This window comes from Vidua chalybeata, chromosome 3 (assembly GCF_026979565.1).
Source record: "Vidua chalybeata isolate OUT-0048 chromosome 3, bVidCha1 merged haplotype, whole genome shotgun sequence".
NCBI lineage: Eukaryota > Metazoa > Chordata > Aves > Passeriformes > Viduidae > Vidua > Vidua chalybeata.
In genome coordinates, this window is record NC_071532.1 from 74,314,139 (window position 1) to 74,339,024 (window position 24,886).

At 38.0% G+C, this 24,886-nt stretch overlaps 1 protein-coding gene across 1 annotated transcript; it reads left to right on the plus strand.

Moving 5' to 3' along the window:
• The first annotated feature begins 18,099 nt into the window (after nt 1-18,099).
• On the plus strand, nt 18,100-23,320 carry GPR63 (G protein-coupled receptor 63). The gene has a single exon (XM_053939628.1). The coding sequence runs from the start codon at nt 18,100-18,102 to the stop codon at nt 19,357-19,359; it is 1,260 nt and encodes a 419-aa protein (XP_053795603.1). The 3' UTR covers nt 19,360-23,320.
• Nucleotides 23,321-24,886: the final 1,566 nt, after the last annotated feature.

The window sequence follows — 24,886 nt, forward strand, 5'->3', positions numbered from 1 at the left end:
AAGTTACCATACTGTAGCTTGTGTCGATTGTCCTGGTCCTTTGCTGTGAACCTCCAAGAAGAATGAGATTCTTGTGCTCTTAAAAGCAACAAATATTTTTCTAATGCTTAGTAGCTCACTTTGTGTTAGGAATATAGATAACTTTTGCCAAGTACATAAAAAACAATTCTGTTCCAGCCATGGTTGCACACCTCATTCAGGAACAGGCTGATCAAATCGGTTGGATTGCTTTTTTGTTTATGGGGGCAAAATAAAAGTTCTTTGCTAGCCTTGCTTTTTGAAACAGATTAGATGTTTGAAATTTCTCTTTTCTCACATATGACCATGCATTGTATTTTCCATCAGGTGACTGCCTCATTGTGTCTAGTGAATAAATGCTGGTGGTTTAGGAGGTAAATTTAAATCTTCAAGCTGGGCTTCTGTAAGCCAGCTATGTCATCGTGTGATTTTTTTTTTCCCACCTTATTAGGTGTAATGACCCTCTGCATAGCAAATTTAAACTCACTGACTACTTTTGAGGGCTCTGTTAGAAATGATCTACAGAGTACTACACTAACACTGAAGTAGTCTCAACTAGCCTTTCAGGCACAATCAGTGGGGAAAAAAAATAAGCCTGTTCAGAAAGTAGTTTATTCTACCTATGGGTGTGTTATTTACTCAGTGTCTCTCTGCTTTGTATCATTAGAGTCTCAATGGCTCTTAGCCTTTCTATCCAGCTACATTTAGGCAAGGTTAATCCTTAGCAAGCACCTTTCCAGTCCTTTATTTTCTTGCCATTGCTCAATATATGATCACATGTCTTACTTGTGGCCTATTCTGAATGCTTAATAATTAACTTCAATGTGTATTTCTTTTGTAGTGATGTTCATCTCTGTATCTGAGTTCTTCAGGAAAAGTTGAATTATCTTCATTATCTTACTGTCTTGTGCAAGTTATCCTGCCTTTTTAAAAAGGCAAAAAAGTGAGGGGGCGAGGGCAGAAAATTTCAGAAACAAGAGGTGTTCAGTTTTGATTGCTTTGAGCACAAGGGGAAAGCCATGCAACAAAGCAGAAGAAAATGCATGTATTTTAATGCAAATTGTGATATAATCCTGTCTTTCTAAAGCTGTCTTAGAACTTCAAAATCTGATACTACTTAGAAGCAGTTATTGCTACTAGTTTTCCACATCAGTGGTGTAATTCATGAAATTATCCCTTTCAAAGGATTTTACAAGATTAATTTTGTATAATGATAGAAAGAGACTGATACCTTGTGAAAAATAGAGATGACTTTCTTTTGTCAAAGACTTGAAATGTAATTTGAAAACACGTTATATATCTTGATTAAGTTCTTATTTTCAGTGGATGTTCCAACAAGCCTTTTATTACTTGATAATTTTGATTTTGACTCTTATCAGTTGTCACTTCTGAATTTTCTCTAGACTATTTTCTTGAGTCTTACATGAGACTTGTGGATGTGTTTAAAAGCACTGAACATCATATACACATGATATTTTGATATTACTAACTATATGTGCATATGCTTTTGCATATATAAACTTCAAATAATGATCTGAAATTCATATCCAAATTTCCTGTGCTTCACACAATGACATAGCCAGTCATATTACCAAAATGACTAAGAACCAAAGTAAATCTCCAAACAAAAATCCAAACTTCCCACATCTAGCCAAAGACATGTTATGAAACATAGACGAAATGAGTGTGCTGTATTTGTGCTTCCATTCTCCCAACAATGCACACATGCCCACTAGTACCCCAGACCTTCATATGCTTGAGTACTCTGGGAAAATCATGTGGCCTGGAAAGGAACTACCTCTTTATTTTTGAAGCAAAATCAACTTGCAGTAGGGCCTCCCACCACATGCCTTATTTCTGGTTTCAAGGGTTTGTGAGTTGGTAGAGCTGAGAAAAGCTAATTCTATCCTTTACACAACTGAATTCATTCAGCATGTCTGCTCAAGCTCCAAGTGTGCCACTTATGATAAGGAGGTGACATTTAAAAGAAATTTGGCAATATTTAATAATGACTCATAAGGCACGTTAAGAGTATTTATAACAGGGAGAAGTTGTACTATGCATTACTGATATAGGGACATCTGCATCTGCTGTCAGAAATTTCCATTGCATTTATTGTGACGACAGGGATGGGGTTGAGTGTATTTGCTGGCTGAAGTTAGGAGTGTTTTCCCTCCCCATTCCCTTCATTTTGATTAGAAGGCAATTTCCGACTGCATTCATCTTTTCTGGAGATATCAAATCAAAGCATGAAATCTCAGGTAATAGCACTTACGCTGTTAAACTGTTAGATCCAAATGAGCTGGATTAAATATGTTTTCAAGGCAGCCACAAATGATAGACTTGAAAAAGCATCTTCATGGTACACTGCCAATATGGTGATGTACTTCAAGCTATTATCAGCAAGGCTGAAAATAAAATAGCCCTGGAATATTCTCTCTGTTTTTTTTTTTTTTTGCGCTGTTTGCAAAGTCTGTCTCTGTTCTTGGATATGTAGTTATTTGAATAAACAATCAGATTCTTTGTTTCTTGATGCCATTATAAATGAGTGTGAATTAGGCATTGGTTCAGAGACCCACCAGTCAACTTTGGTGGTCTTCCAAGATTTCACACTTCTGAAATGACGGGAAAGATGGGTTTTCTTGATTCTGTTAGTGTTTGTAGCATCCTGGCTAGCTTCAGAGCACACTGAGGATCCCAGCATCTGAACTCCAGGGAGGGGGACCCTGGTGAATCACTCCTTGGGGAGGCTGGTGTCATCTGTTGACACAGCAATTTCTGTAGTTTGCTGAGACTACAGAATTGCAGAATGTACCTATTAAGCATTATGTTGCTCTTATATAGAAGGATGAGTCAGATTTTCAGGCAGATGTGTGCAGACCATTGAGGTGTTCATACAGAGTACTGTTACAAAACAAGAGAAATAGGTGAAATTATTTAGGTGACTTCACTTTCTAGGAATGCATGTTCTGTCTGACTGCTGAGTAAGCTTATGTTATGTGGTTACCTCAAAGCTGTGTTGAGTTAGGTGAAATCAGTCTCAGCCCTAGTAGAAAGAAAAGGAGGAGGGTCATGGTGTGTGTAAAACCAGATGCTGGTAAGGAAACAGAATTCCCTATGGTCTGAGGTTGGGACTTCATATTGATAAACACCAGTTTTGCCAAACATTGCCAAAAGGGCTACCCAGTTTAATGCTCAGCCTGCTCAAATCTCTCTTCATTGCTGTCAGCAGGTCAGGCAATGGGGACTTGTGTGCCACCACTGTAGAGTTGAGTCACACAAAGTTATGCAGAACTGAAATCTGTGGATTAAAGACTGGCTTGCTGCTGATGAGTCTTTGAGATACAGGCAGCGGTGGTTCTATTCTACATAACTTTGCAAGGCTGAAGTTGCCAAATTCATGCAAAATCATGTATGTTTAAAATATATTCTGTGATTTTAAGTTGTATCCATTCATCCTGTGATAGAAGGTTATGCAGTTTCATTGGGAAATTGCTAGTTACCATCCAGTTCTTCACCTGGATTTCCTGAATATTTTTGAACCTGTTATTTTTACACCCTCAATGTTTAAAGTTACTGTTGTGGACTGGATTTTTAGTTTGGTTTGTATAGATGATGTTTATAGTTTTAGATGCAAAAAGTTGAAGAGTAAGTACTTCTAAGACAAGTGGCTCTACTTTGTAATGTGATCAACTTTCATCAGGGTATTTGTGGCCACCATTAATGGCATTGCATTCTAGGTCTTGCAAATTACTTCTCTTTGAAAAGTCTTAAGAGAACTGATTGACCAGGTGCAGTTCTCAAAGCTTCTTCAGCTGGACATGGTGAAACAAAGATGAAGTATTTTCATTTCTGAAACTCTTGGTGGAAGATATTCTCAGTATGGGAACCAGTTTTTCAAACTAGAGCAGTGAGAATTTGCATGTGTGTTTTAAGGACATTATTGCTGTTCCAGATTCATTTATATGCTCAGTAATCACGATGACTGTTTAAAATATAAATGGTTTTGAGCCTATTTCCGGTGTACGGGAGGATATGGTTTGAGAATTTAGCTTTCTGCAGACAGATGGATTATAGTGTTGCTAAGGAAACAGACTATAAATGAAGTGGCAACTGGGTGTCCCTAGAATATCAGACTGCTTGAAGCTGGTATTTTTAACTCATTTAGGTGGATAGCTGGATGATGTGATGAGAAGTTAATTTCCTGTATTTTACGGTTCATTAATTTTCATTGCTTTATTAGTATTTACAAAAGGTACCTTAACTTCCCACTCATTTACCTGGCATGTGGGTCACTGAACAAAAAATTGCTATGAGAATTAGAAAATGGACAGAAGCTGTACAGAGAAACAGGTTCTAAAATAATAATTCAAACTACTGACTAGTGGATAGGTAACAGTGTATAAAGACCTGGCAGCAGTATGGTCTGACTGAAAAACTGATATGAGGAAGTGAGCTGAGTTGTTTCAGAGTACTTGGAAAAGAACAGAGCTTCTACAGATCTAGTGAAGTTACAGGTTTTGAACTTCATGTTTAAACATATATATTATAGCTATTTGATACACATGCATGGAGTTGCTCAGAGCAAGGGAATTGAATTGTGGTTTTGATACTTGCTCTGCCCAAGAAGATACCTGGCTCTTTTTTTCCTAGTGCTTTTGCTGAAAATGTATCAGGTTTCCAGACCAGGGTTAAAGTCTGATGCAGCAGAGGTGGTGTTTTTGGATTTTTTTTTCCTTACCAGTGAAAAGGGCATTCTAGCTAAGCATACAGCAAATAGGGATAAAGACTTAAGTAAGCTGAGCCTGCAGGACAGACAGCAACCTCTCCTATTGATAAAGTGGACTGGGAGGATGGGCAATGGTTCAGTCTGTGGAGCTTCAGAAACTTGCCTTAGCTCCTTTTGTAACAAAAAGGTCTGGAGAGCTCTTAGTAAGTCTGAAATTGGTAAGAACTTGCCAAGCAAAGATAGTTTGTAAGCGAAATATGAAATGGAAGGCTAAGGAAGGTTTTCAAGTATGTACAGGTGGTTGGTAGAATTCCCATTCTATGTGTTGTGAATTGAAATTAAACTGTTTCCAGTAAAACACATTCTGGAAAACGTGTCATTGTTCAAATGCTTCTCAACATGCAGCATTTGAACTGTTATTTAGAGTACATTTGAGAGAACTGTTTCTGGTCTTTTCTGCCAGGTAGGCAACAGAGGTCTTTGTGGATATGCCATTTAAGGCACTATAACTTTTCCCTCCATGATTGTCAAATGACTGGATTTATTGGATTTATGAGTGCTGTCAGTATGCATACAGATCAGGATCTGCCACTGTCTTTTCACTGGAGCAGTAGCTAGGCACAGACTAGAATTTCATGGCATTAAAACATGACTTTTCCTCTATAATCATTCCTTTGCTGAGGAGGGCTTTGGAACTGAGCAAGTTTAATTGTCCTGGTGGCTGGTTGCTCTTGATGCCTTAAATCTTCCTATAAGTCACTCTCTGTGTGCTCACTGTGTTATGGAAGGAGCAGTAGGATCCATGAGAAAGCTGTTGATAAAGAGCTTTTTTCTTTTTTTCTCTTGAATTGGAAATACAGGAGAAGCATCACTTCTGATTTTATGTGTGTTTGTTTTTGATGTCTAACGATGAATAATGTTAATATCAGCAGTATCATTATGGTCTATAAAGAGGTTTACAGAGAGCATAGAGGCAAGGGTTTAATTTTCTGATCTCATGTCAGATGTCATTGTCCTTGTTTCCCTATAAATCATGCCCATAACTTGGAGGTGTTTGTAACTTTTGTCTGTTTTAGTGTTTTAAAAGGTTGATATGAGTCTCTTGGTCTGAATTTTTCAGCTGTTTCTGAGTAGCTGTAATTGAATTAGAAGTTATATGTTACATTTATGCTATTTAGAGTTATTCTGGGTGCAGGATAATAAATTCCATACAGTATTTTCTCAGGTTCAATTTCATGTCTAAACAGAGAGTGAGTAAACGTCTCAGTAACTGAAGAAACACCGTTATTATTTGCAAAATTAATTAGTTGAGCATACTTAATGGTTGAGTAGGGAAATATGATCTTTAGCTACCAAAGTGGAAGATAGCAGGAATTAATGGATTGCACCTTTCTAGTAAGGTAATACTTCTCTTTGTAGGTTTAAGGGATTTGGGATGTTTTTATTTTTTAGTGTTTTTTTTTTTTGTTTTGTTTTTGTTTTTTTGTTGGTTTGCTGTTCTTTTGGGGGGGGGTGTGTTTTTTCAGATTTTTAGTTTTTTATTTCTCTACTTTTTAAAAATAGTGTGAAAATCCCTAACTTATTACTGAAGGAGCTTTTCCACGGAAAGAAACGTTTCTTAAATACGAAGTCTGTGAACTTAGAACTGCTGTAACTATCTATGGAAGGCATATGATTTGGTTTTCTGTTTGCTTAAAAGGTGCCAGGTAGCACAGAACTAATGAGTAGTACAGGATCCATTTGATTGACTGTTAATTTATTTGTAACAAGGAATTATGAGGTACTTTAAAATTTTGTTCCTAGTAAGGATTTGAATTCTTCAGTTGATATTTGTTTACTTTTCATTTTTATAATTAAAAAACACAGAAAAAAATGAAGTATTGATCTCTTGTATTACATGAAAAGAAAGTGTGCTTTAAAAATCATCAGACTAGCTGATTTAAATGTTTTTGGCTTGCAAATGTAATCATTTTTTTTATCTCTGGGATGCATGTTACAAGCCCTGCTTGTTGGGTTTGAACAGAAATTGTTAGTGCCTGTATTGCACAGGCTCTGAATGTCTGTAATACGTCATCTCACCCTGAGAGTTGTCCAGATGGGAGCTCTTAATTTAACTGTCTTTTAATCTCTAGCATGAATACATTTCTGACTAGGATTGTTTCTCCAAAATAGTTGCTGTCTTAAATTTTATTCCAGTTGGCTGACATGACCCAAAAATAATTCTGAAGCTATCAAATCAGATGAGACAGATAACTGTCAATAATTTGATTGTTTATTTATTCTCTCTTTCTGTATTAGGAAAAATAAGTTACTATTGTAACATGTAGCTGATTTTTAATAGACTAATTTAGACTAAAAAGCAAAGTATAGGGTAAATCTGAGGAAAAAAATCAAAAGAACCTTGTAACTTAAGATTTTTTTTTGTATTAAACATTTTATGTTTGCCTTTGGCTGAATAGAATGATAATAACTATTGGAAATATATGCCCGTGTGTATATGTATGAGAAGAAAGGTTATAATATAAATAGGCATATAAAGTAAATCTTTGCTTAGTTCTCAGCTAAATCTTGCCATTGCAGCCTTTGAGCCCTCGGGGCAGAATGCTGTGAGTGGGGAGTCACCTGATTTAACTTGCTACCAGCACCTCTTCCATGGGAGCCAAGTGCCAAGAAGTGAGATCCATAACACCTGTATTGCAGCAGCAGGACTCCTGGGCAGGCACAGAACTTGGCTCGAGCATGACCTGAATCCCTGAGGGAAAAGCAGAAGCAGGGCTGATGACTTTGCTCTGGGAGCTAAATCACATCCCAGGAACTTGTGGGCAGCACACTATGTGAAGAGTGTACACATCTGGTCATTCTAATCACTTTTTCATTAGCATCCCTGCATCTTTTTACAAGTACATGAATTTTTGTTAACATAAATTTTGTTTCAAGAAACAGATATTTTTCTGTGGGAGATACAGCTTAAATTCCATCAGTGTAGAGTGCTACTGCTGGCATTACCATTATTATAGGCTGAGTTTTGTAAGCCCTTGCTTACAAAAGACAGTATGCTAACAGCTGTTGTCCAAACTACTGACAGAAAAATTCATCTTCCCCTGTTTTTAGCAGAAAGCAATGCAATAGTGTATGTTGGGTATACTGGGGCACTACAGAGGAAGTAAGAATGATGTAATGCCAGGAGTCTTTAGATCTTTACCTTAAGGTATATGAAGGTGGAACATTTTCACAGAGCTCAGAGAATATAGTGGATAAGTTTCTGTAGTTGAAAAGCCAAAACAGCCTTAGGACAACTCTCTTAAAGCTTTCTGACTTGAAGCAGACTTTTTTACTTGTTTATTATCTTCTGATAGACTGACTCTTTTGTGAGGGAAGTAAGCTTTCAATATTTCACTTCATTGTTTGACTTAGGATCCCAAAATATGTTAGGAAAACTTGATAAAATATGGCTATAAACTAGGCATGAGGAGATGTAGCGAATTGTCAGTAAAGTATGTAACAAAATTATGACTCATTTTGAAGGAATTTCATAACATTACTTCTCTAGTCCCTTGCTAAGTCTTTAATGTAATCTGAATGCTTGTGGGAAACACCTTTAAGTTTAATTATGTGTAAGATCTTTGTGACTGAATAGTTCCACTATTTCAGTTCTTTGTAAATGACAGCTCCTGGTTTGGGGAATCAAAGATGCAAATATTTCTATGATCATCAGTAAGTACAGGTTTTGCACTATTCTTGCTTGTGGCACAGGACTGCCTGTTAAATTAAAATACCTCTTAGTATGTAGAAGTTAAATCTATGTCTTAAGCCTTGATCTGTGTTCCCCAGCATCTCACAGCTTCAGGCCAGGAATGTGAAGCTTTTAAATTTGCTTGCCAGGGTCTGTTTTAGTTCAGTTTATTCCTTCTCTCTGGGCCTGGGGAGCTGGGTTCAGGAATGAGTGAATAAAGAAGGAAAAGGTCAGGACTATCCTTTCAGTACCTCTGCCAGTTGAAATGCTGATGTAATCAAGGTTGTAATTCCTCAAGTAGAGCTCTTTGCAGGATCAGGAATCCTTGTACTCAAATTTTATGAAAGGTTACAAAGCTTTTCCCCTCTGTTCTTAGAAAAAAGCGTGACTAATAATTTATAATGGAGTGGAAAAAAAGGAATATCATTATGAAACAGTTTTAACCCTTAACTGTCAACAGAAAACTACCCAAAGCAATCTTGCCTAGCAAGCCCTGCAATGTACTCCAATTTAATAAAATTTTCCAGATTTACTTTGGAAAAGTACTTCTGTTTTTTTTCTTCTTGGAGGTTAGAAGTGAAAGAATTTCCTAGTTCATCATGATGTTTCAGATGCTTGTCTAAACTAATTTTAAAGGTACTTTTATTTTTGTGAGAGTTGGGAATATTTTCTATGATCATATAAGTAGAGATTGGAAATGGCTTTTGTGTCAGAGGATGTGCTTGTCTGGTGGGAAGATCTTACAGGTTATTGAGGTATTTAATCTTGTCCAGGCTCCTGGTAGTTTTCTGCCTCCTTGCAAACCTATTCACTTCTTTGACACTTCAGAAAGCAGAAAATGGAAGATTACCAGTTTATATTACTTACCTCACTACAGAGGAGGAGAAAGTCTATAATAATCCAATGGCTACATTTTATCTGTTTTATGCATAGGTATAGCTGAGAATTATTTTCCTTTCTTCTTTGTTCAGTGGAATAAATGCAAAGACCAAATTTTTGTGCTCATGGAAAACAACTTGTATTAATAGATTATCAGAAAAAAAATTTCAGACACCAGCTTCCCTCGTGGCTAGATAATGTGTTCTGCAGAAGGCAGATGTCTCAGCAGACACTAGTCTGGCAAATGAAGCCTGATGTTTTGGGTGTTTGAAGTCTGTGTTGAGTTGGCTGCAGATACAGAAACTCAGCACTAGAATGGCTGGAGGGGTCAGTACATTATGGGAGTGCAGCTTGTTGTTACTGCTTCCCTTGCTGAAGGCCATTGTAAACTCATTGGCTGGTTTGTCCTTCAGCCCCTGTGTGCATCATTTATTTAGAAACCTGTTCCTGAAGGATCCTGATATCTTTTGTCCCAATGTGGAGGTGACTCAGAGATGTTCCTAAAGCTTATTCTTGCAGAAATTAAATGTTGTGTAGCCTTTTAAAAGCAAGCATGTAGAGTGTCTCATATATTTGTCCTCTTTATATATATATATATATATATACTTATAAATTAATTAGGTCACTTAAAACTATTAGTGTGACATAAACTCAATTTTCAAGGCTCACTGAAATTTTATGGCTTCCTTCTAAGAGTATAAGGAAAAACTACCTTGAAAATTTACATTCTCAGTTAAGAACTGATGATATCTGATGATAACTGATTCTGTCATGAACTCATGATAGAATATGCAGTTTTTTAGCTATTTTAGGCCCAGTTTGCAGAAATAGTTACCTGAGGTATATTAGCACTGTGATGATGATGGATTGGTACAACCACACGTAAAGGAAGTGCTGAGATCCTGCATTGAAACTTCAATGATTTATTCTTTCTCACTAGACCTGTTTTCTTGTCTTTTGTCCAATGCTGTTATCTTTGCTGTTTGGGGAAAATTTATTTATGGTCTTTATGATGCTCAGTAGTAGATTCAAATGTTACTGTTTTGAGCACCTTTAGGAATATAAAGATCAGGATCCTGATGGTTAAGGTTATTTTGATAGATGCAGCAAGACTTACAGCAGCTGGCTGCTGTGTGCTTGTCTACAAGTGAAATAACCATAGCTGAATGAGACCTGAAACAACATGTTACTCCAGCCCTGACAGATACTAGTATGAAATGGTGAGATTCTCACGATCCACAGGTAACGTAGCTGAGGATTTCTTTGATGAAACTTTGATGCCTCAGTCCTTTCTATACCTTCTGCCAGAACAGGGGCATGCAGTCTGCCTTCTGTCAAGAGACACAGAATATTCTACTTCTCCCAAGAAAAATAAAGTTTTGTTACAGGGAAAATTTTGCTACTCTGGTCTTGTCCTGCCTTAAATGTGAACTTTTTTTTTTTTTTTTTTTTTGGCAGGTTATTTGGGAAGAGAATAATTAGCTGAACAAAACAGCACAAGATGACTTATGGTTCCTGTTCTTCATGGGAGCCTGTCTGGATTGGTATGCTTTGAGTTTTGTGTGTTGGGTTGTTTGTTTGCTCTGGTTTTTTTTGCTACACTGACACACAGTGATTGCATGTATAATTCAAAGATTCACTTAAAATTTAGGAATTTAGGAAGCTTTCAACTTGTTAGTTGCATATTAATAGCTAGGTGGAGACTATGAATGTTTTCAGTATCTTTTCAATAATGTTCAATGTTTACTGGTGCTCAAGATACTACAGTACTCACTCAGCTCTTCATGATGATTATGGTTACTGTGACCATTGAACTGGTGGGAAAGTTAGAAGTCAGGGGAAATATGGCAGAACTAGAAATGAACCTAGAACTGCCCAAGTCCTTTCACATGGTCTGCAAAGTGAGAACATGATTTTTCCCAAGGGCTGAGAAAACAGAATTATTTTTTACATTTTGAATATTTGTGGTTTACCGTAGCGATAATGATTACCATGACTGACGTTTCTTGACAGTTAATGGCTCTCTGAATTAAGGTCATAAGGAAATATCATCGGGAGAGCAATTAGTTGTACTAAATGACCCAAAGCAGAGGTGACAGAGTTTCCCACAGTACTTTCCTAGGAAAATTGCCACAGCAGTGTTTATCGTGTGGAAAAAAGAACAATTCCCTAAATTAAAGTAATGCCTCTTGTGAACAGTTTTATGGGTCATCTACTCATTCAGTGTAGTTGATTAGTTTCAATTTAGGTTATATGTAAATAGGTATTAAAACTGAAAACTGCTGGTTTCTTTTAGGTGAGTAAGAACATTGTCCCTGCTGCCTTGTGCTCTGACTCATTCTTTTCACTGGTGTTAGCAGAAAGGATTCCATTGTAACATGTTCCTGCCTCTGTTTAATTGCATAGGAAACAATGCTTGATTCGTATTTAGAGGGGTGTGTCCTGGGCTTATTAGAACAATAATGTGGTGTCAGGCAGCATTCGAGTATTTTCTTGTGGCACATAAATTCTTTTGAAAACAAAATAAGCCGATGTCCTTCGTGCTTCTTTTTATTATTTTTCCCCTATGAGTATTTTGCTTTTGAAATGGTTTTTATGTTGCAAAAAATCATTTTTTGCTGAAGTTTGCCTGTTAAATAAGACCATTGATAGTAGCTATAAAGCATGCAGAAGCTTCTGGGACCACTTAAAATATCCCAAAGAAATAGGATCACTGTACCAGGCAGTGCTACCTTCAGGTTTCTGAATAGGAATGGTTTTTGTGTGCTGTCTGATGAAGTCTTGGTGCTGGTCAGTATTGCCAATATATGCTTGATTTTAGCAGACAAATTTATGAAGTCATTGAACATTTTGGCAGCTGTTCATAGTGATTTCCAGTTGATCATGCTATGCCAATTTTGAACAGGAACCTTTTAGCTTCCAAAGCTGTTAAAAACAGACGCCATAGTTCTAGCAATAATTATATTTGATGAATGGAATTTGTGTGTTATTTAGCTTTAAGTATGTACTTCATTGAAATAATTGTGTCTATTATGTTCCATAAAAAGAAAGTTGTATATCAGTGAGAACCTTGCTTGAGAGAAAATGTGTATGCACAGTAAATTTCAGCACTGAAATTGAAAAAAGTGATTGTATGAAGCTTTTTTGCATCTGAAAAGAATCTGTGAGAGTCTATGTTCCAAAAGTGAGAATGCTGTGACAAAAAGGTACCTATCTGCCTCTTGCTTGAGTACCTGACCATCAGTAGACTTACCCATTTGAACTATCAAAGCGTGGTTGTCTTTTACAAGCTGTGTGATTACCATTCTTACCATTCAGTGAGGACTGGGGCTTGGAAATGACAGGATCTGCCTTTCTCAAAGAACGAGTGAGGACTGAAACACTGTTGCTGTGAAATTATCTTACTGGTTTCTTTCATCTTATACTGCTATCTTTACATAATTTTGGAGAATTTGGAAGGGTAGGAAGAAGGGTGGAGGGACATGTTTAATAATCATGTGCATGCTCATGAAAGAAGGCCTTTAAGGAGGGAGGAAAAAAAAAAGAGAAAAATTTATATATGGTGGCAACAGAATGGAACCTCTTGAGTTTATTGGCTGAATTGGTCAGTCACTTCCATGAAGGATGATAGCCAAGAAAGAGCATTGCCTGCAGGTTAGATAAGTGTAAATCCAAACCAATATCTGAGCATTTTTGAGCAGAGAGGTTGGAGAAGATGATCTCCAGAGGTGTTTTGTGATTTCTTTGACTTTTCCTATTCTTGTTATGAGAGACAGCAATTATTCACTTTCCTGTGTCACTAAAAACTTGGTAGACCTCTATGATACCTTTTTTCAGTTGCTTTTTAATAGAGATCAAGTGGTGCAGAACTGAACATAGTACTGAAGAGATGCCATAGATGTGTATTGTAGCAGGTGGTGTATCCAAATATACAGTGTATATAGCTAGCTCTTGGTTTTCTTCTCAGTTCCTTTGCTAACAATTCTGAACACATGGCTGATGGTTTCATAGAGCAGACTATGAAAATTTGAAGATCTATTTTTTTTTCTGGATGGTAATTATTGGTTTAGCATCTGTTACTGTGCAGATAACATTTTTCAGTATAGGCACAGCTTTATCTCTAGCACTGAATTTTATGGGGTAGATAGTTAGCTTGCCACTAACTCTTGAGAGATCACTCTGTACCTTTTTATAGTTGACCTTTTTTTATTAAATTGACCTGAAAAGCAGTTCATGTTCATCATCAGCGAATGTCATGGTTTTGCATTTCCCTCTTCATTTCTATAAATTAAAGAGCTTGAACCCCAGTAAAGATTTTATTTGTAGGATCATTCCGGTGACCTCTTTTCTCTGCAGAACTAAAGACTCCCTTTTTTTTATTTCCTGTTTGAAACTGATTATTGTCTGTAGGAGATTTTACATTTATCTAAGGGCAGATTAGTTTCTTTTAGAGCCTTGGTGGAAAGACCTATACAAAGCCAATCAGAAATGCAGAAGTTACCTTTGCTGACTTATTGCTTACACAGCTCTAAAAGATACTACCCTGGGGATCTAATTTTCTTGCTCCAAGGTTTTAAATCCAGAATTATTTGTTGAATTTATGTTCTTTTGCAGTTCCTGCAGAATGCTACAGCTTCCTTTCCTTCATAGTGTTCTCATCTTGTGGAGTCATAAACCTCATGGGAACTTTGGGTGAGATTTTCTTGTTCATTGTTAAAATATTTCTTATTTATTCTGGAAAGTTCTGTTAACCTTCTTCCTGTTGCTTACATAGTTTATTCTAAAAAATGTTAAAGAAGACTAATGGAGGAAAAGTTTATATAGATCAAAGAAAGAAGTCCTTTGGCTAGTATATATGCTTTAGCCTGTAATTAACATTGAGGTTTTCTCTAAAAGAGTTAGTGTAAAAATAAAAGATAAAGAGAGAGAATGGAGGGAAAGAAAAATCTATAATAAGGTTAATGGAATTGGTAGTTTTTGCAAAATGTCTATGTACACAGCTTTATATACTTTTGACAAATTTTACAATCTTTGAAATATAATAGGACAAAATAGAAAATTATAACTTTCATTCAAGCAGTAAGAAAGTGGAATTTGTATGACTGTCTATTGGGTTTGTGTGACAAGGTTTTGGTAGCAGGGGTGGCTTCTGTGAGAAGCTGACAGAAGCTTCCTCTATGCCCTATAGAGCCAATGGAAGGGACCCACACATGAGTGTTCAAGAAAAACTGCAGCCTGTGCAAAGGACTGTATTGGAGAAGTTCATGGAGGACTTTCTCCCATTGGAGGAATCTACACTGGAGGGGGGGAAGAGTTTGAGTCTTGCCCCTGATGAGGAAGGGGCAGCAGAGACAACGTGTGATGAACTGACTACAGCCCCTGTTCCCTGTCCCTCTGCGTTGCTGGTGGGGAGGAGATAGAGATAATTAGGCAGAAGGTTAAACTCAGGAAGAAGGGAGGGGTGGGGTGAAGGTATTTTTAAGATTTAGCTCTATTTTCTCATTACCCTACTGTGATTTAATTGGTAATAATTTGATCTAATTTCCCCAATTGAGGTTTTGCCTGTCATAGTAACAGTTGAGTGATCTCTCCCTGTTCTTAGTTCAACATACAAGCCTTTTGTAATACTTCTTCTCCCCTGACTGGTCGAGGAGGGGAGTGAAAGAGCGGCTCTTGTGGGTGTGTGGTGTCCAGCCAGGATCAGCCCACCACAAGAGTCAGTTAAATTAGGATGTTTGTAATAATAGCTTTTGTGATACCATTGAAAATTAGAGGACACAGAGAGGTTTATCTTTTATCTGAAATAAAATGCTGGTGATAGCCTGGCCCTGGAAATCATCTAGTGATAGAGCCTGCAGATAGTCGGGGAATGAAAGGGTACTGATTTTATTTTATGAATTCCTGACAGCAGCCTGAGCAGGCTTGCTTTCAGACTGCTAGAGGTCCAAACAGGGGGCACAGATCAGATTTTGTTGTCTTACAGTTAATTTCTTTGTTGGTGAAGTATTATCCAGAAAAAGGTAAATTTTTTATCCTACACAAAACATGTGGTCCTTGTGTAAATTCATAAAAAACATCCCTTCCTCCCTTTATTTTTGACTGACATTGATACTGAACAGAACCTGCATAAATACTGTGGGCAGGGTTTGTGCTACCATAAGCTGCTTGTGTTAGTAGCACAAGCTTGTCATCGTGTGCAGAGATGGAGGAGAGAGATTGCCCTCTGAAAATGCCTTTATCCCTTTTCTAATGATAAACATGAAAACAGCCAGAAGGGACTATTGCAGCCATCCAGAATGAATGAGGTGAAGCCCACTTTGTTTCTGGCTGTAGTGATCATTTTTTTAAAAGGGTATTGAATGCTTCTGCTTTCCAGCTTGATCAGATGCCAGTGTGCTCTGAGTAGTCCAAGACATAGGGGAGAAGATAGCACTGAAAAGGTGAGGGAGCTCTCAATTCCTTTGCATTTTATTTGTTAAGAATAAAATGTAGCAGTACAATACTAGTAGGAATAATGCAGCAAGACAGTGCTTGGAACTAAAAGGAAATGTTGGATTGTGTCAGTACCTGCGGCGTTAAGAACCCCTAAAACCCAATCCCAGGATGCAACAAGTACCTATAGGGGGCCTGCAGGAGGGCTGGAAAGGGACTTTCTACAGGGTCATGGCAATGGTCTTAAGCTGAAGGATGAGATATTCACACTAGATATTAGAAAGAAATTCTTTACTGTGAGACTGGTGAGGCACTGGTGCAGGTTGCCTATGGATGTTGGGGATGTCCTATCCCTGGAAGTGTTCAAGGCCAGGTTGGATTGGGCTCTGAGCAACACGGTCTGGTGGAAAGTGTTGCTGCTAGAGCAGGGGGGTCAGATCTAGAAGCTGGGAGCTTGTGTTGATCTATTGGAAGGAAGGAGGGCTCTGCAGAGAGATTTCGATTGATTGGATGGATGGGCAGAGTCCAACAGCATGAAGTTTAATAAGTCTAAGGGCAGAGTTCTACATTTTGGCCACAAAGATCCCCTACAATGTTACAAGCTGGGGACAGAGTGGCTGGACAGTGTCCAGGTGGAAAGGGACCTGGGGGTTGACAGCCAGTTGAATATGAGCCAGCAATGTGCCTTAGTGGCCCAGAAGGCCAAGGGCGTCCTGGCCTGTATCAGGAATGATGTGACCAGCAGGAGTAGGGAAGTCATTCTTCCCCTGTACTCAGCACTGGTGAGGCCACACCTTGAGTGCTGTGTCCAGTTCTGGGCCCTCAATTTCGAAAGGACATTGAGTTGCTGGAGCGCATCCAGAGTAGGGCAACGAGGCTGGTGAGGGGCTCGGAACACAAGCCCTGTGAGGAACGTTTGAAGGAGCTGGGGTTGTTTAGCCTGGAGAAGAGGAGGCTCAGAGGTGACCTTATTGCTCTACAACTTACTGAAGGGAGGCTGTAGACAGGTGGGGGTCGGTCTCTTCCACTGAGCAACACTGACAGAACAAGAGGACACAGTCTCAAGCTACGTCAGGGAAGGTACAGGTTGGGTATTAGGAAAATGTTTTTCACCAAAAGAATAATAAAGTACTGGAATTGTTTTCCCAGGGAGGGGGTTGAATCACCATCTCTGGATGTGTTCAAAAAAAGACTGGACATGGCACTTGGTGCTATAGTCTAGTTGAGGTATCAGGGCATAGGTTGGACTTGATGATCTTAGAGGTCTCTTCCAACCTCATTATTCTGTGATTCTATGATCTTTACAGGCCCTTCCAGCCCAAACCATTCTATGACTATAATAACAAGGGAGGGAGTTCAGCAGGATGTGTAAGAATTAGATTTACAAGGAAAAAGAGAGCACACGTGGTTGAATTATATGGGATACCAAGCTGAATTAACAAAAACATGCCCAGACCAGTGGAAGCAGGAAAGCTTACTGCCAGGGGAAGAGTTGTAGTGACCAAAGAAGTGATGGTTTCCTGCACCTTAATATCAGTGACCCACTAAATGCAACAAATTGAGAAATTCTTTTTTCCTGTGGACATGTTATTTCATAATAACAGGTTAGGACATTCTGCACGTTTTTCCTGGCACGTCTGATGTGGATGACTGACAAGGAACCAAGAATTCTGTATTATGTGCAATAACTTGGATAAATAGGCTTTCAGTGCTTACCAAACAGGCAGTAGGCAATATACTGATACTATTTAAGCTATTTTAAAATGTTATTAAAGTTTCCACTTGTAGGCAATTTCAAAACAAAATAACAAAGCTAGTTCAAAAATTACAAGATTCAAATAAAAATACTTCTTTGATTTATTCACTCTTAATCAGTAAAGTTTGTTTTCAAACACAGAAGTTCTCCAGCCTTGGTTATGGTAGGAAAAAAGTGTGGTGAGTTGAGAGTATTGCACAGTATCAGCAGGACTATGGGAGTGGGGCCTATGAGAAAAAAGCCAACTATTATGAGACTCCCATGTCTGGTGCTTAAGTAAATTGTGTCAACCTGAAGTGTAAACATATATCAAGGATACTATTCTCATTAAGGAAAGCGGAGCAATCATTAGGTTACCACTGGTTTCAGAGTTTTACGTTGTGAATTTACATTTCTTTCTTCTTTTTCAGATGGAAGTACTGACATGAACTTAAGAACTTTGATGCTTTCAAACATTGAATTTTGATTGTTAAATGACCAGTTCAAAATACTGCCTGAACAAGATGAAATGCCTTGAAGACCTTTGGTTCTGCTTTCATTTTTCCTGAAGCAATGGTTTTCTCAGCAATGTTGACGCTGGCCCACTCTGGGACCTCAAATGCTACTTTCATTGTTTATGAAAATGCGTACACAAATTTTACCACTCCCCAGTTCTTGCTTCATAGTGGCACAACACAGCCATTGAGATATAGTTCAGGTGCTGTGCTCACCACTGAGAGAAGTACTTTCCTAGTAAACACCACAGCTATCCTGCCGCCACAAGAAGTTTTCAGGAGCTTGAGTTTGCCACTCCAGATCATTCTTTCTGCTGCTATGATATTTATCCTATTGGTTTCTTTCCTTGGAAACTTTGTTGTCTGCCTGATGGTCTACCAGAAGGCAGCTATGCGATCTGCAATTAATATCCTCTTAGCAAGCCTGGCTTTTGCAGACTTGCTGCTGGCAGTGCTGAACATGCCATTTGCTCTGATAACAATCATTACCACTCAGTGGATTTTTGGGGATATATTTTGCAGAGTTTCTGCCATGTTCTTCTGGCTTTTTGTTGTAGAGGGGGTAGCCATTCTTCTTATTATTAGTATTGACCGATTTCTTATCATAGTTCAGAGGCAAGATAAACTGAACCCCTACCGTGCAAAGATTCTTATTGTGATTTCCTGGGCAGCATCCTTTGTTGTTGCTTTTCCATTATCAGTAGGGAATCCTAATCTGCAGATACCCTCGAGAGCACCTCAGTGTGTTTTTGGCTACTCTACAAGCCCAGGTTACCGAGCCTACGTGATAGTTATCTTGCTAATTGCTTTTTTTATTCCATTCCTGGTAATGCTGTATTCTTTTATGGGCATACTCAACACTGTCCGCCACAACGCAGTTCGTATCCACAGCCACCCTGATAGCATATGTCTCAGCCAGGCCAGCAAACTTGGTCTCATGAGCTTACAGAGACCTTTTCAGATGAATATTGATATGAGCTTTAAAACTCGTGCCTTCACAACCATCCTGATTTTATTCCTTGTCTTCATAGTCTGTTGGGCACCATTCACCACTTACAGCCTTATTGCCACGTTCAACAGCCACTTCTACTACAAGCACAACTTTTTCGAGATAAGCACTTGGCTCCTTTGGCTCTGCTACCTCAAGTCTGCACTGAACCCACTGATTTACTACTGGAGGATTAAGAAGTTTCATGATGCATGCTTAGACTTGATGCCCAGATTCTTCAAATTCTTGCCACAGCTCCCTGGCCATACAAGGCGGCGCATCCGGCCCAGTGCCATCTACGTGTGTGGGGAGCATCGGTCGGTAGTTTGAAACTGCAGTTGTTTGACAATGATTGTTGTTTGCTGGGGTAATTTGTTTTTAGGCTTTAGGTTGAATTTTGTTTTGTTTCATATGGCTTTTTCAGTGTGGCCATATCTTATAACTTGATTAAATTTTCAGTACTTTGTGCAATTTTGGGAAGATAGAGGGAGGGAACATGATTGGCTATAGTTTGGTTTACTACCAGAATACAATGTAAGCAGAATAACAAATGTTACCTCTAGGATTCCATGGAAATCCATTATTTTAATGAATACTATATTTGGAACATCTTGTCAGGTTTATGCTTACTAGGCCTGCAATTTTATCTAATTGTAGGAACTTCTTTTATGCTGCTAAGATACGGTGTATTTAGTTGGTGTAATTTTTTTGAAAACTGTTGCTGTTGTCTGCCAGTATATTAGAGCCAAAAACTCATTAGATTATTTCTATCTAATTTAATGATATTTCTGAAGTTTTCATGATAACATTAAAAACCTGTTTTTTTTAATATTTCCATTAATATTTTTGTGCACTTTACAAAATTTACTATATAGTTTGTTCATTTGAATATTTTGTTCTGTATTGAAGAGATTATATTGCTTGTTATTATTTGTTATGTTGGTGAATTTCAATGAAAGACCCATGTAAGCTCTAGGAGGGTGATTTATGTTGGTATAGCTACAAGTGCAGTCATATATTTTCTGGTTTTCTAACAATTGATCAAAATTACCTGCTCAGTTATCAGGAAAGTTAGAAGGAGAAAACAGAGGAATGAAAGAGAAAGTAAGAAAAATACCATGACCTGATATTTAGGCTAACACATGGTTTAGAAGAATAGTGTTCTTGTTAAAATTGTTACAGGGTAAAGGGTGACTGTAGTTGTTATTTGAGGCTGTTGCAAGCTGTCCAAACCTCATGATATGCCTGAAAACCCATCTGAAATAATGATTTTTGGGCCTGCAATTTATACTGTGTTGGTGAAATGTTGTTTCTGCTTGGAGCTCCTATAAGGCTAGGTGTGCTCTACAATGCTGAAATCATGCTGTCAGGTATTTGATGGGATAGGATTAGAAATAGTAGGGTAAACCAGCACACAGATAGCAAATGAACCATAGTTGAGGTTAGGATTTAGTCTACATAGTAATTGCAGGGAGAAAAAGAATTATTGATGTGTTTTGCAATTTAAGTATTGGATCAAAACAATAAACAGTCACAGAATCATAAAATGGCTTGGAAGGAATGATAAATATCATCCTGCTCCAACCCCCTTGCCATGGGCAGGGATACCTTCCACTAGACCAGGCTACTCAGAGCCCCATTCAATTTGGCCTTGAACTCTTCTGGGGATGGAACATGGGAGACGTGTTTCAGTGCTTCACCACCCTCACATGGAAGAATTTCTTCCTAGATCTTTTCTAAATCTACTCTCTTTCAACCATTACCCTTTATAACAGTCAGCTGGCAGAGTTTGCTGGGGGTGTAAGTTAAATTCTCCTTTTCCCTCTGATACTACTTCACATTGATCTTTTCCTTATCTCTTTTCTCTGTAGTGGCTGCTGCCTCAAGGGTTTACTCACTGTTCTCATCTATTAGGCATCAGCTTCTCTCCCTAAAATGCCAAACTACCTTTCAGATTAATGTCAGGGTGTGTTGGTATCTTCCTGGAGAGCAGAAAGACAAAGATTTTCCTTGATGATCGCAAACCAAACTCAGATACTTTTTTTTTCAATCAGCTTAATAAATATTTATTGTGAGACAAGTAGAATTAAGACTTAGGTTTGGGCTTTGGAGCCAGATCCCCAGTTGCTCTGAGGCTGGGAAGAATACCTGCAGAATCAACTTTCTGGGGCCATGATCAAGAACAGAGGGATTCATGTACAACAAACAATCAGAGCTAGGGTTTGGACTTCTCTTGCTTCCATCTGTCTTTCAGTGCCCCAAAGCATGGGCAGCTCTCTGTTGTTCTTGTATGAGAGGAGCAAAAATAGTAGCAATTTCATCTACTTCTGTGTATCCTTTACACACGTGTGTATGAAGGAAATGTCCTATGTGGATGTCCAAGGACTGCTTGCTTCCTGATGGCAACAAAGCATTCAAACCCCAGATTTTTTTTAAAGGTCTTCAATAAAGAACTATTTTAAGCTAAGTTAGCTCTGTTCTTCTCATTGACAGCTATTAGTAAAACTGTTGTCATTAATTAAATTTTAGGAGTATAAAAGGAACAATTTTGAATTCACTAATTTCATTAAAAAAAAAAAAAAAGCTGCCAGCTGAGACTGTGGATTATGTGTAAAGGCACCTGGCAGTGGTGATGTTATTGATGGCCATGCTATGCCTTTCTTGTCAGTTTTACTGATGATGGTATAGATTTTTCTGATCTAAAGGAGTTCCACTATAAAGCAGAGTGTTTTAGTGTGTTTTTGCAGTAAGGCTTTTATTTTTCAATTACATTTTCAATTTACATTGATAGCACAAGTTTATGACCTGGTTAGTATGAATTTTCTGTTTCAAAACTGTTATACCTGTTTATTTCTGAAAGCAGCAAAATTGTGCTTAGGGTTAATGTAGCAGAGTGAGAGTGTACATTGTCCAAATGGCAGGAACAGGTATTTTTGCTGTCTTCCAGCTCTACAGTGCAAGAGATTTGAATGTTGTAAAACACAGTAATTCAAGAAGGAAAAGAAGATCAGCAATACAGGAAATTTAGTGAAATTACATTCCTGAAGGAGGCAGGGAAAACATTTTCTGGGATTTTTGTGATCTCTGATATGTACTGGCTGTGAAGTATAAATTGCAGACATCAGACAGTTAATTTGTCTTGATAATTAAGCACTTGTTTACACTGACTGTAACAAGATTTCTGGTCAAAGCTGCATCTACTGATCCTTGGAGAAAAGAAACCCAAATTGTGTTACCCAAATTCAGAGGTGATTTCTATAGTGATACAGTATTCACACTTGCCAGGTTTTTTGAGGTGATCAAAGCATATACTGAACAAAAGGGTGTTCAAAAAAAGAAACAAGGTTTAGTGTAGAAGTATCCCCAGGGTAATTATGTGTTTACAGAATCATTAGAGCTATTGTGTCTATGTACTGTCTTGAGAGCAGTGCCTTGATAATTACAGCTGAAGTCCTAGGACCAAGTTGAAGACCTCTGAACTGCTCAGTCTTGCTGTCTGTGATCCTGCCAAGAATCCTGCATAACCTCGCTGAGATATGTAATGTTAAAATACATACACATTGGCAGAAGTGGGTCTCCTGAGACAATTTAATGGTCTTGACCAAGACCAAGGAATTTAAAAATTCAGACTGATCCTTCTTGACTTTAAAGGGAAATTATAATTTTCTTCCTCTCCAGAGATGATAGTCATTACTAATCTGTATTCCCTCATGTTCTATTTTCAGACATCTTTAGTATGGAGGATTTAAATGAATGTATTTTGAAGTATGTTGCAGTTTAATTCATTCAGTCAAAGCATGCTGCTTACACAGGTCTCAATTGTACAAATCTCTTGCTGAAATTATTCTTTTGTACTCAAAATTGTGTATTTTTGACATTTCTTGTTACTTATGTAAAAATATTTCTGTATATAGAGAAGAAAACTGTTTTGCCTCTTACTGCTTTCTGTCACTATTTTTTTTCACTTGTATGCTTAATGCTTTTATATTTTATTTTGGGTGTATGCATAAATAACTGTGAGATTTCAGTGATCTTTCTGAACCCATTTGAGATTTTTACTTCTTAAATCATTCAACAACGCCCTCCTTGAGATTTTAATTTATTTTAGTATAAAACTAAAAATTCAGGGCACAAGTTTTTGTGGTTGGAATGGTGAGAAATATCTTAAGTCCGATTTTCCAGGAGCTATTACTTTGCCACTACTTTGAACTGGTTTCATTTTTTTTGGCTAGTCATTTTCTGATGTGGAGAAACCTTGAATTATTGTTTTAAAAAAGGTTGTTAAGTAGAATTGCGTTGTCTTTTCTGTGCATAATACACCCATGAAAATATCTGAGAAACAACAACAAAAAAAGAGAAAATAAACATAAACATTCTCAAAAATATAGCAAAAGTCTTTAGAATTGACTCTCTCATTTATAAATGAACTTGTTTCCTGTATTTAATGCCCACCTCCATAATTTCAAACACTTCTTTTATCTGTCTATGAAATAACCAGGATTGCCTGATGTTTCTTGTATAAAACATTTGCAGAATGCTCTTTTCTGAGACACTGCGGTAGAGGTATGTCAAGGTATCTAAAACAATTGGAATAGTATCCAGCAAGAGAGAGAGAGCCTAATAAGAAACTTTCCTAAAATACTACCTGAACTGGGTGTCCTACCTTTTAGCTTGCACTAAGTAATTAAGATCATCTTGCTGTGCAATAAATAAAGCAGGCAGTAGTACTGCAGGGCATGATTCATATCAACACAAGACAGTGACCTTTATGATTCAAGTGCTGCATGGTCTGTATGTGATGGATTAGTTTTTTATGTTAATGGAGTAAAAAAAGTTAAGCATCTCAGCTGTTTTGGGGAAAACTTTCAGCTTGATGATGACATAGCAGAAATGCTGCTGGAGTAATTTCTCTAAGTGATAAAGACATGTCCTCAAAGAGTGTCTGAGAGGGGATAGGTATTTCTGGTTGCTTGAAAATGGCTGCACTCAGCTGCTGAAGTGCCTCATTCTGAGACTCCATACCTCTGCAACAGCCACTTTTTCCTCCCTCATCCTCTCTTGGTGCCCCCAATCTGCCTAAGGCAGCTCCTTCTGCATCACTTATGTTGCAGCAGGTACAGCGGTGGCATAGGGAGGTGGAGGTCCCTGGGCAAGCTGTGGAGGCAGCAAACCTCTCACCCCATGCCACTCTTTCCTGTCTTTGAGTTCAGCTTGGACCATCAATGACAGGCTGAGGATGAGTTTTAACACTTCTGGTTTTAACACTCTTCCAGGATAGGAGAGGTGTTACAGGAGCACATACATTTTCCTCTAGTGCAAGTGCAGGATCCTTGTTTTATCCCCAGTAGTGTTAGAAATTTTATTTTACCTCATCTTTCAGCAGCTGAGCTGCATCCATCTTCAGACAGTTCATAACAATAAGAATCCCTGAGCTGACCTATGTCTCTATGAGTGTTCTGGGCACAGGATCTGCCAGTGAGCTTCCAGCATAATAAAAGTTCCTACAGCTTGCTCTCAAAACAAAATGGCATACATGGAGACAACCACAACTCTGCTCAGATGTAAGTGGAAAAAGAGTCATAAGTCAGTGGCTGCACTATATGGTGGAGGAAAATGTGAGTTGTGATGGGACTTCTTAAGTGCCCCTTACAGAGACAGTGTTTGTTTTTAAAATTGATGTATGAATATTTAGGCACAGATTCTTGGGTTGTGGTGTTCTGCCTTATTGTGTGACAGTGAATGCAGCTTGATACCAAATCATTAAAGTACTGCTGACAAGTAACATAGTGTTCATAAATACCAAAGTAGGACTTGTTCCTGGCTTATATTATTATCCTGTCTACATAACCAGCTTTGC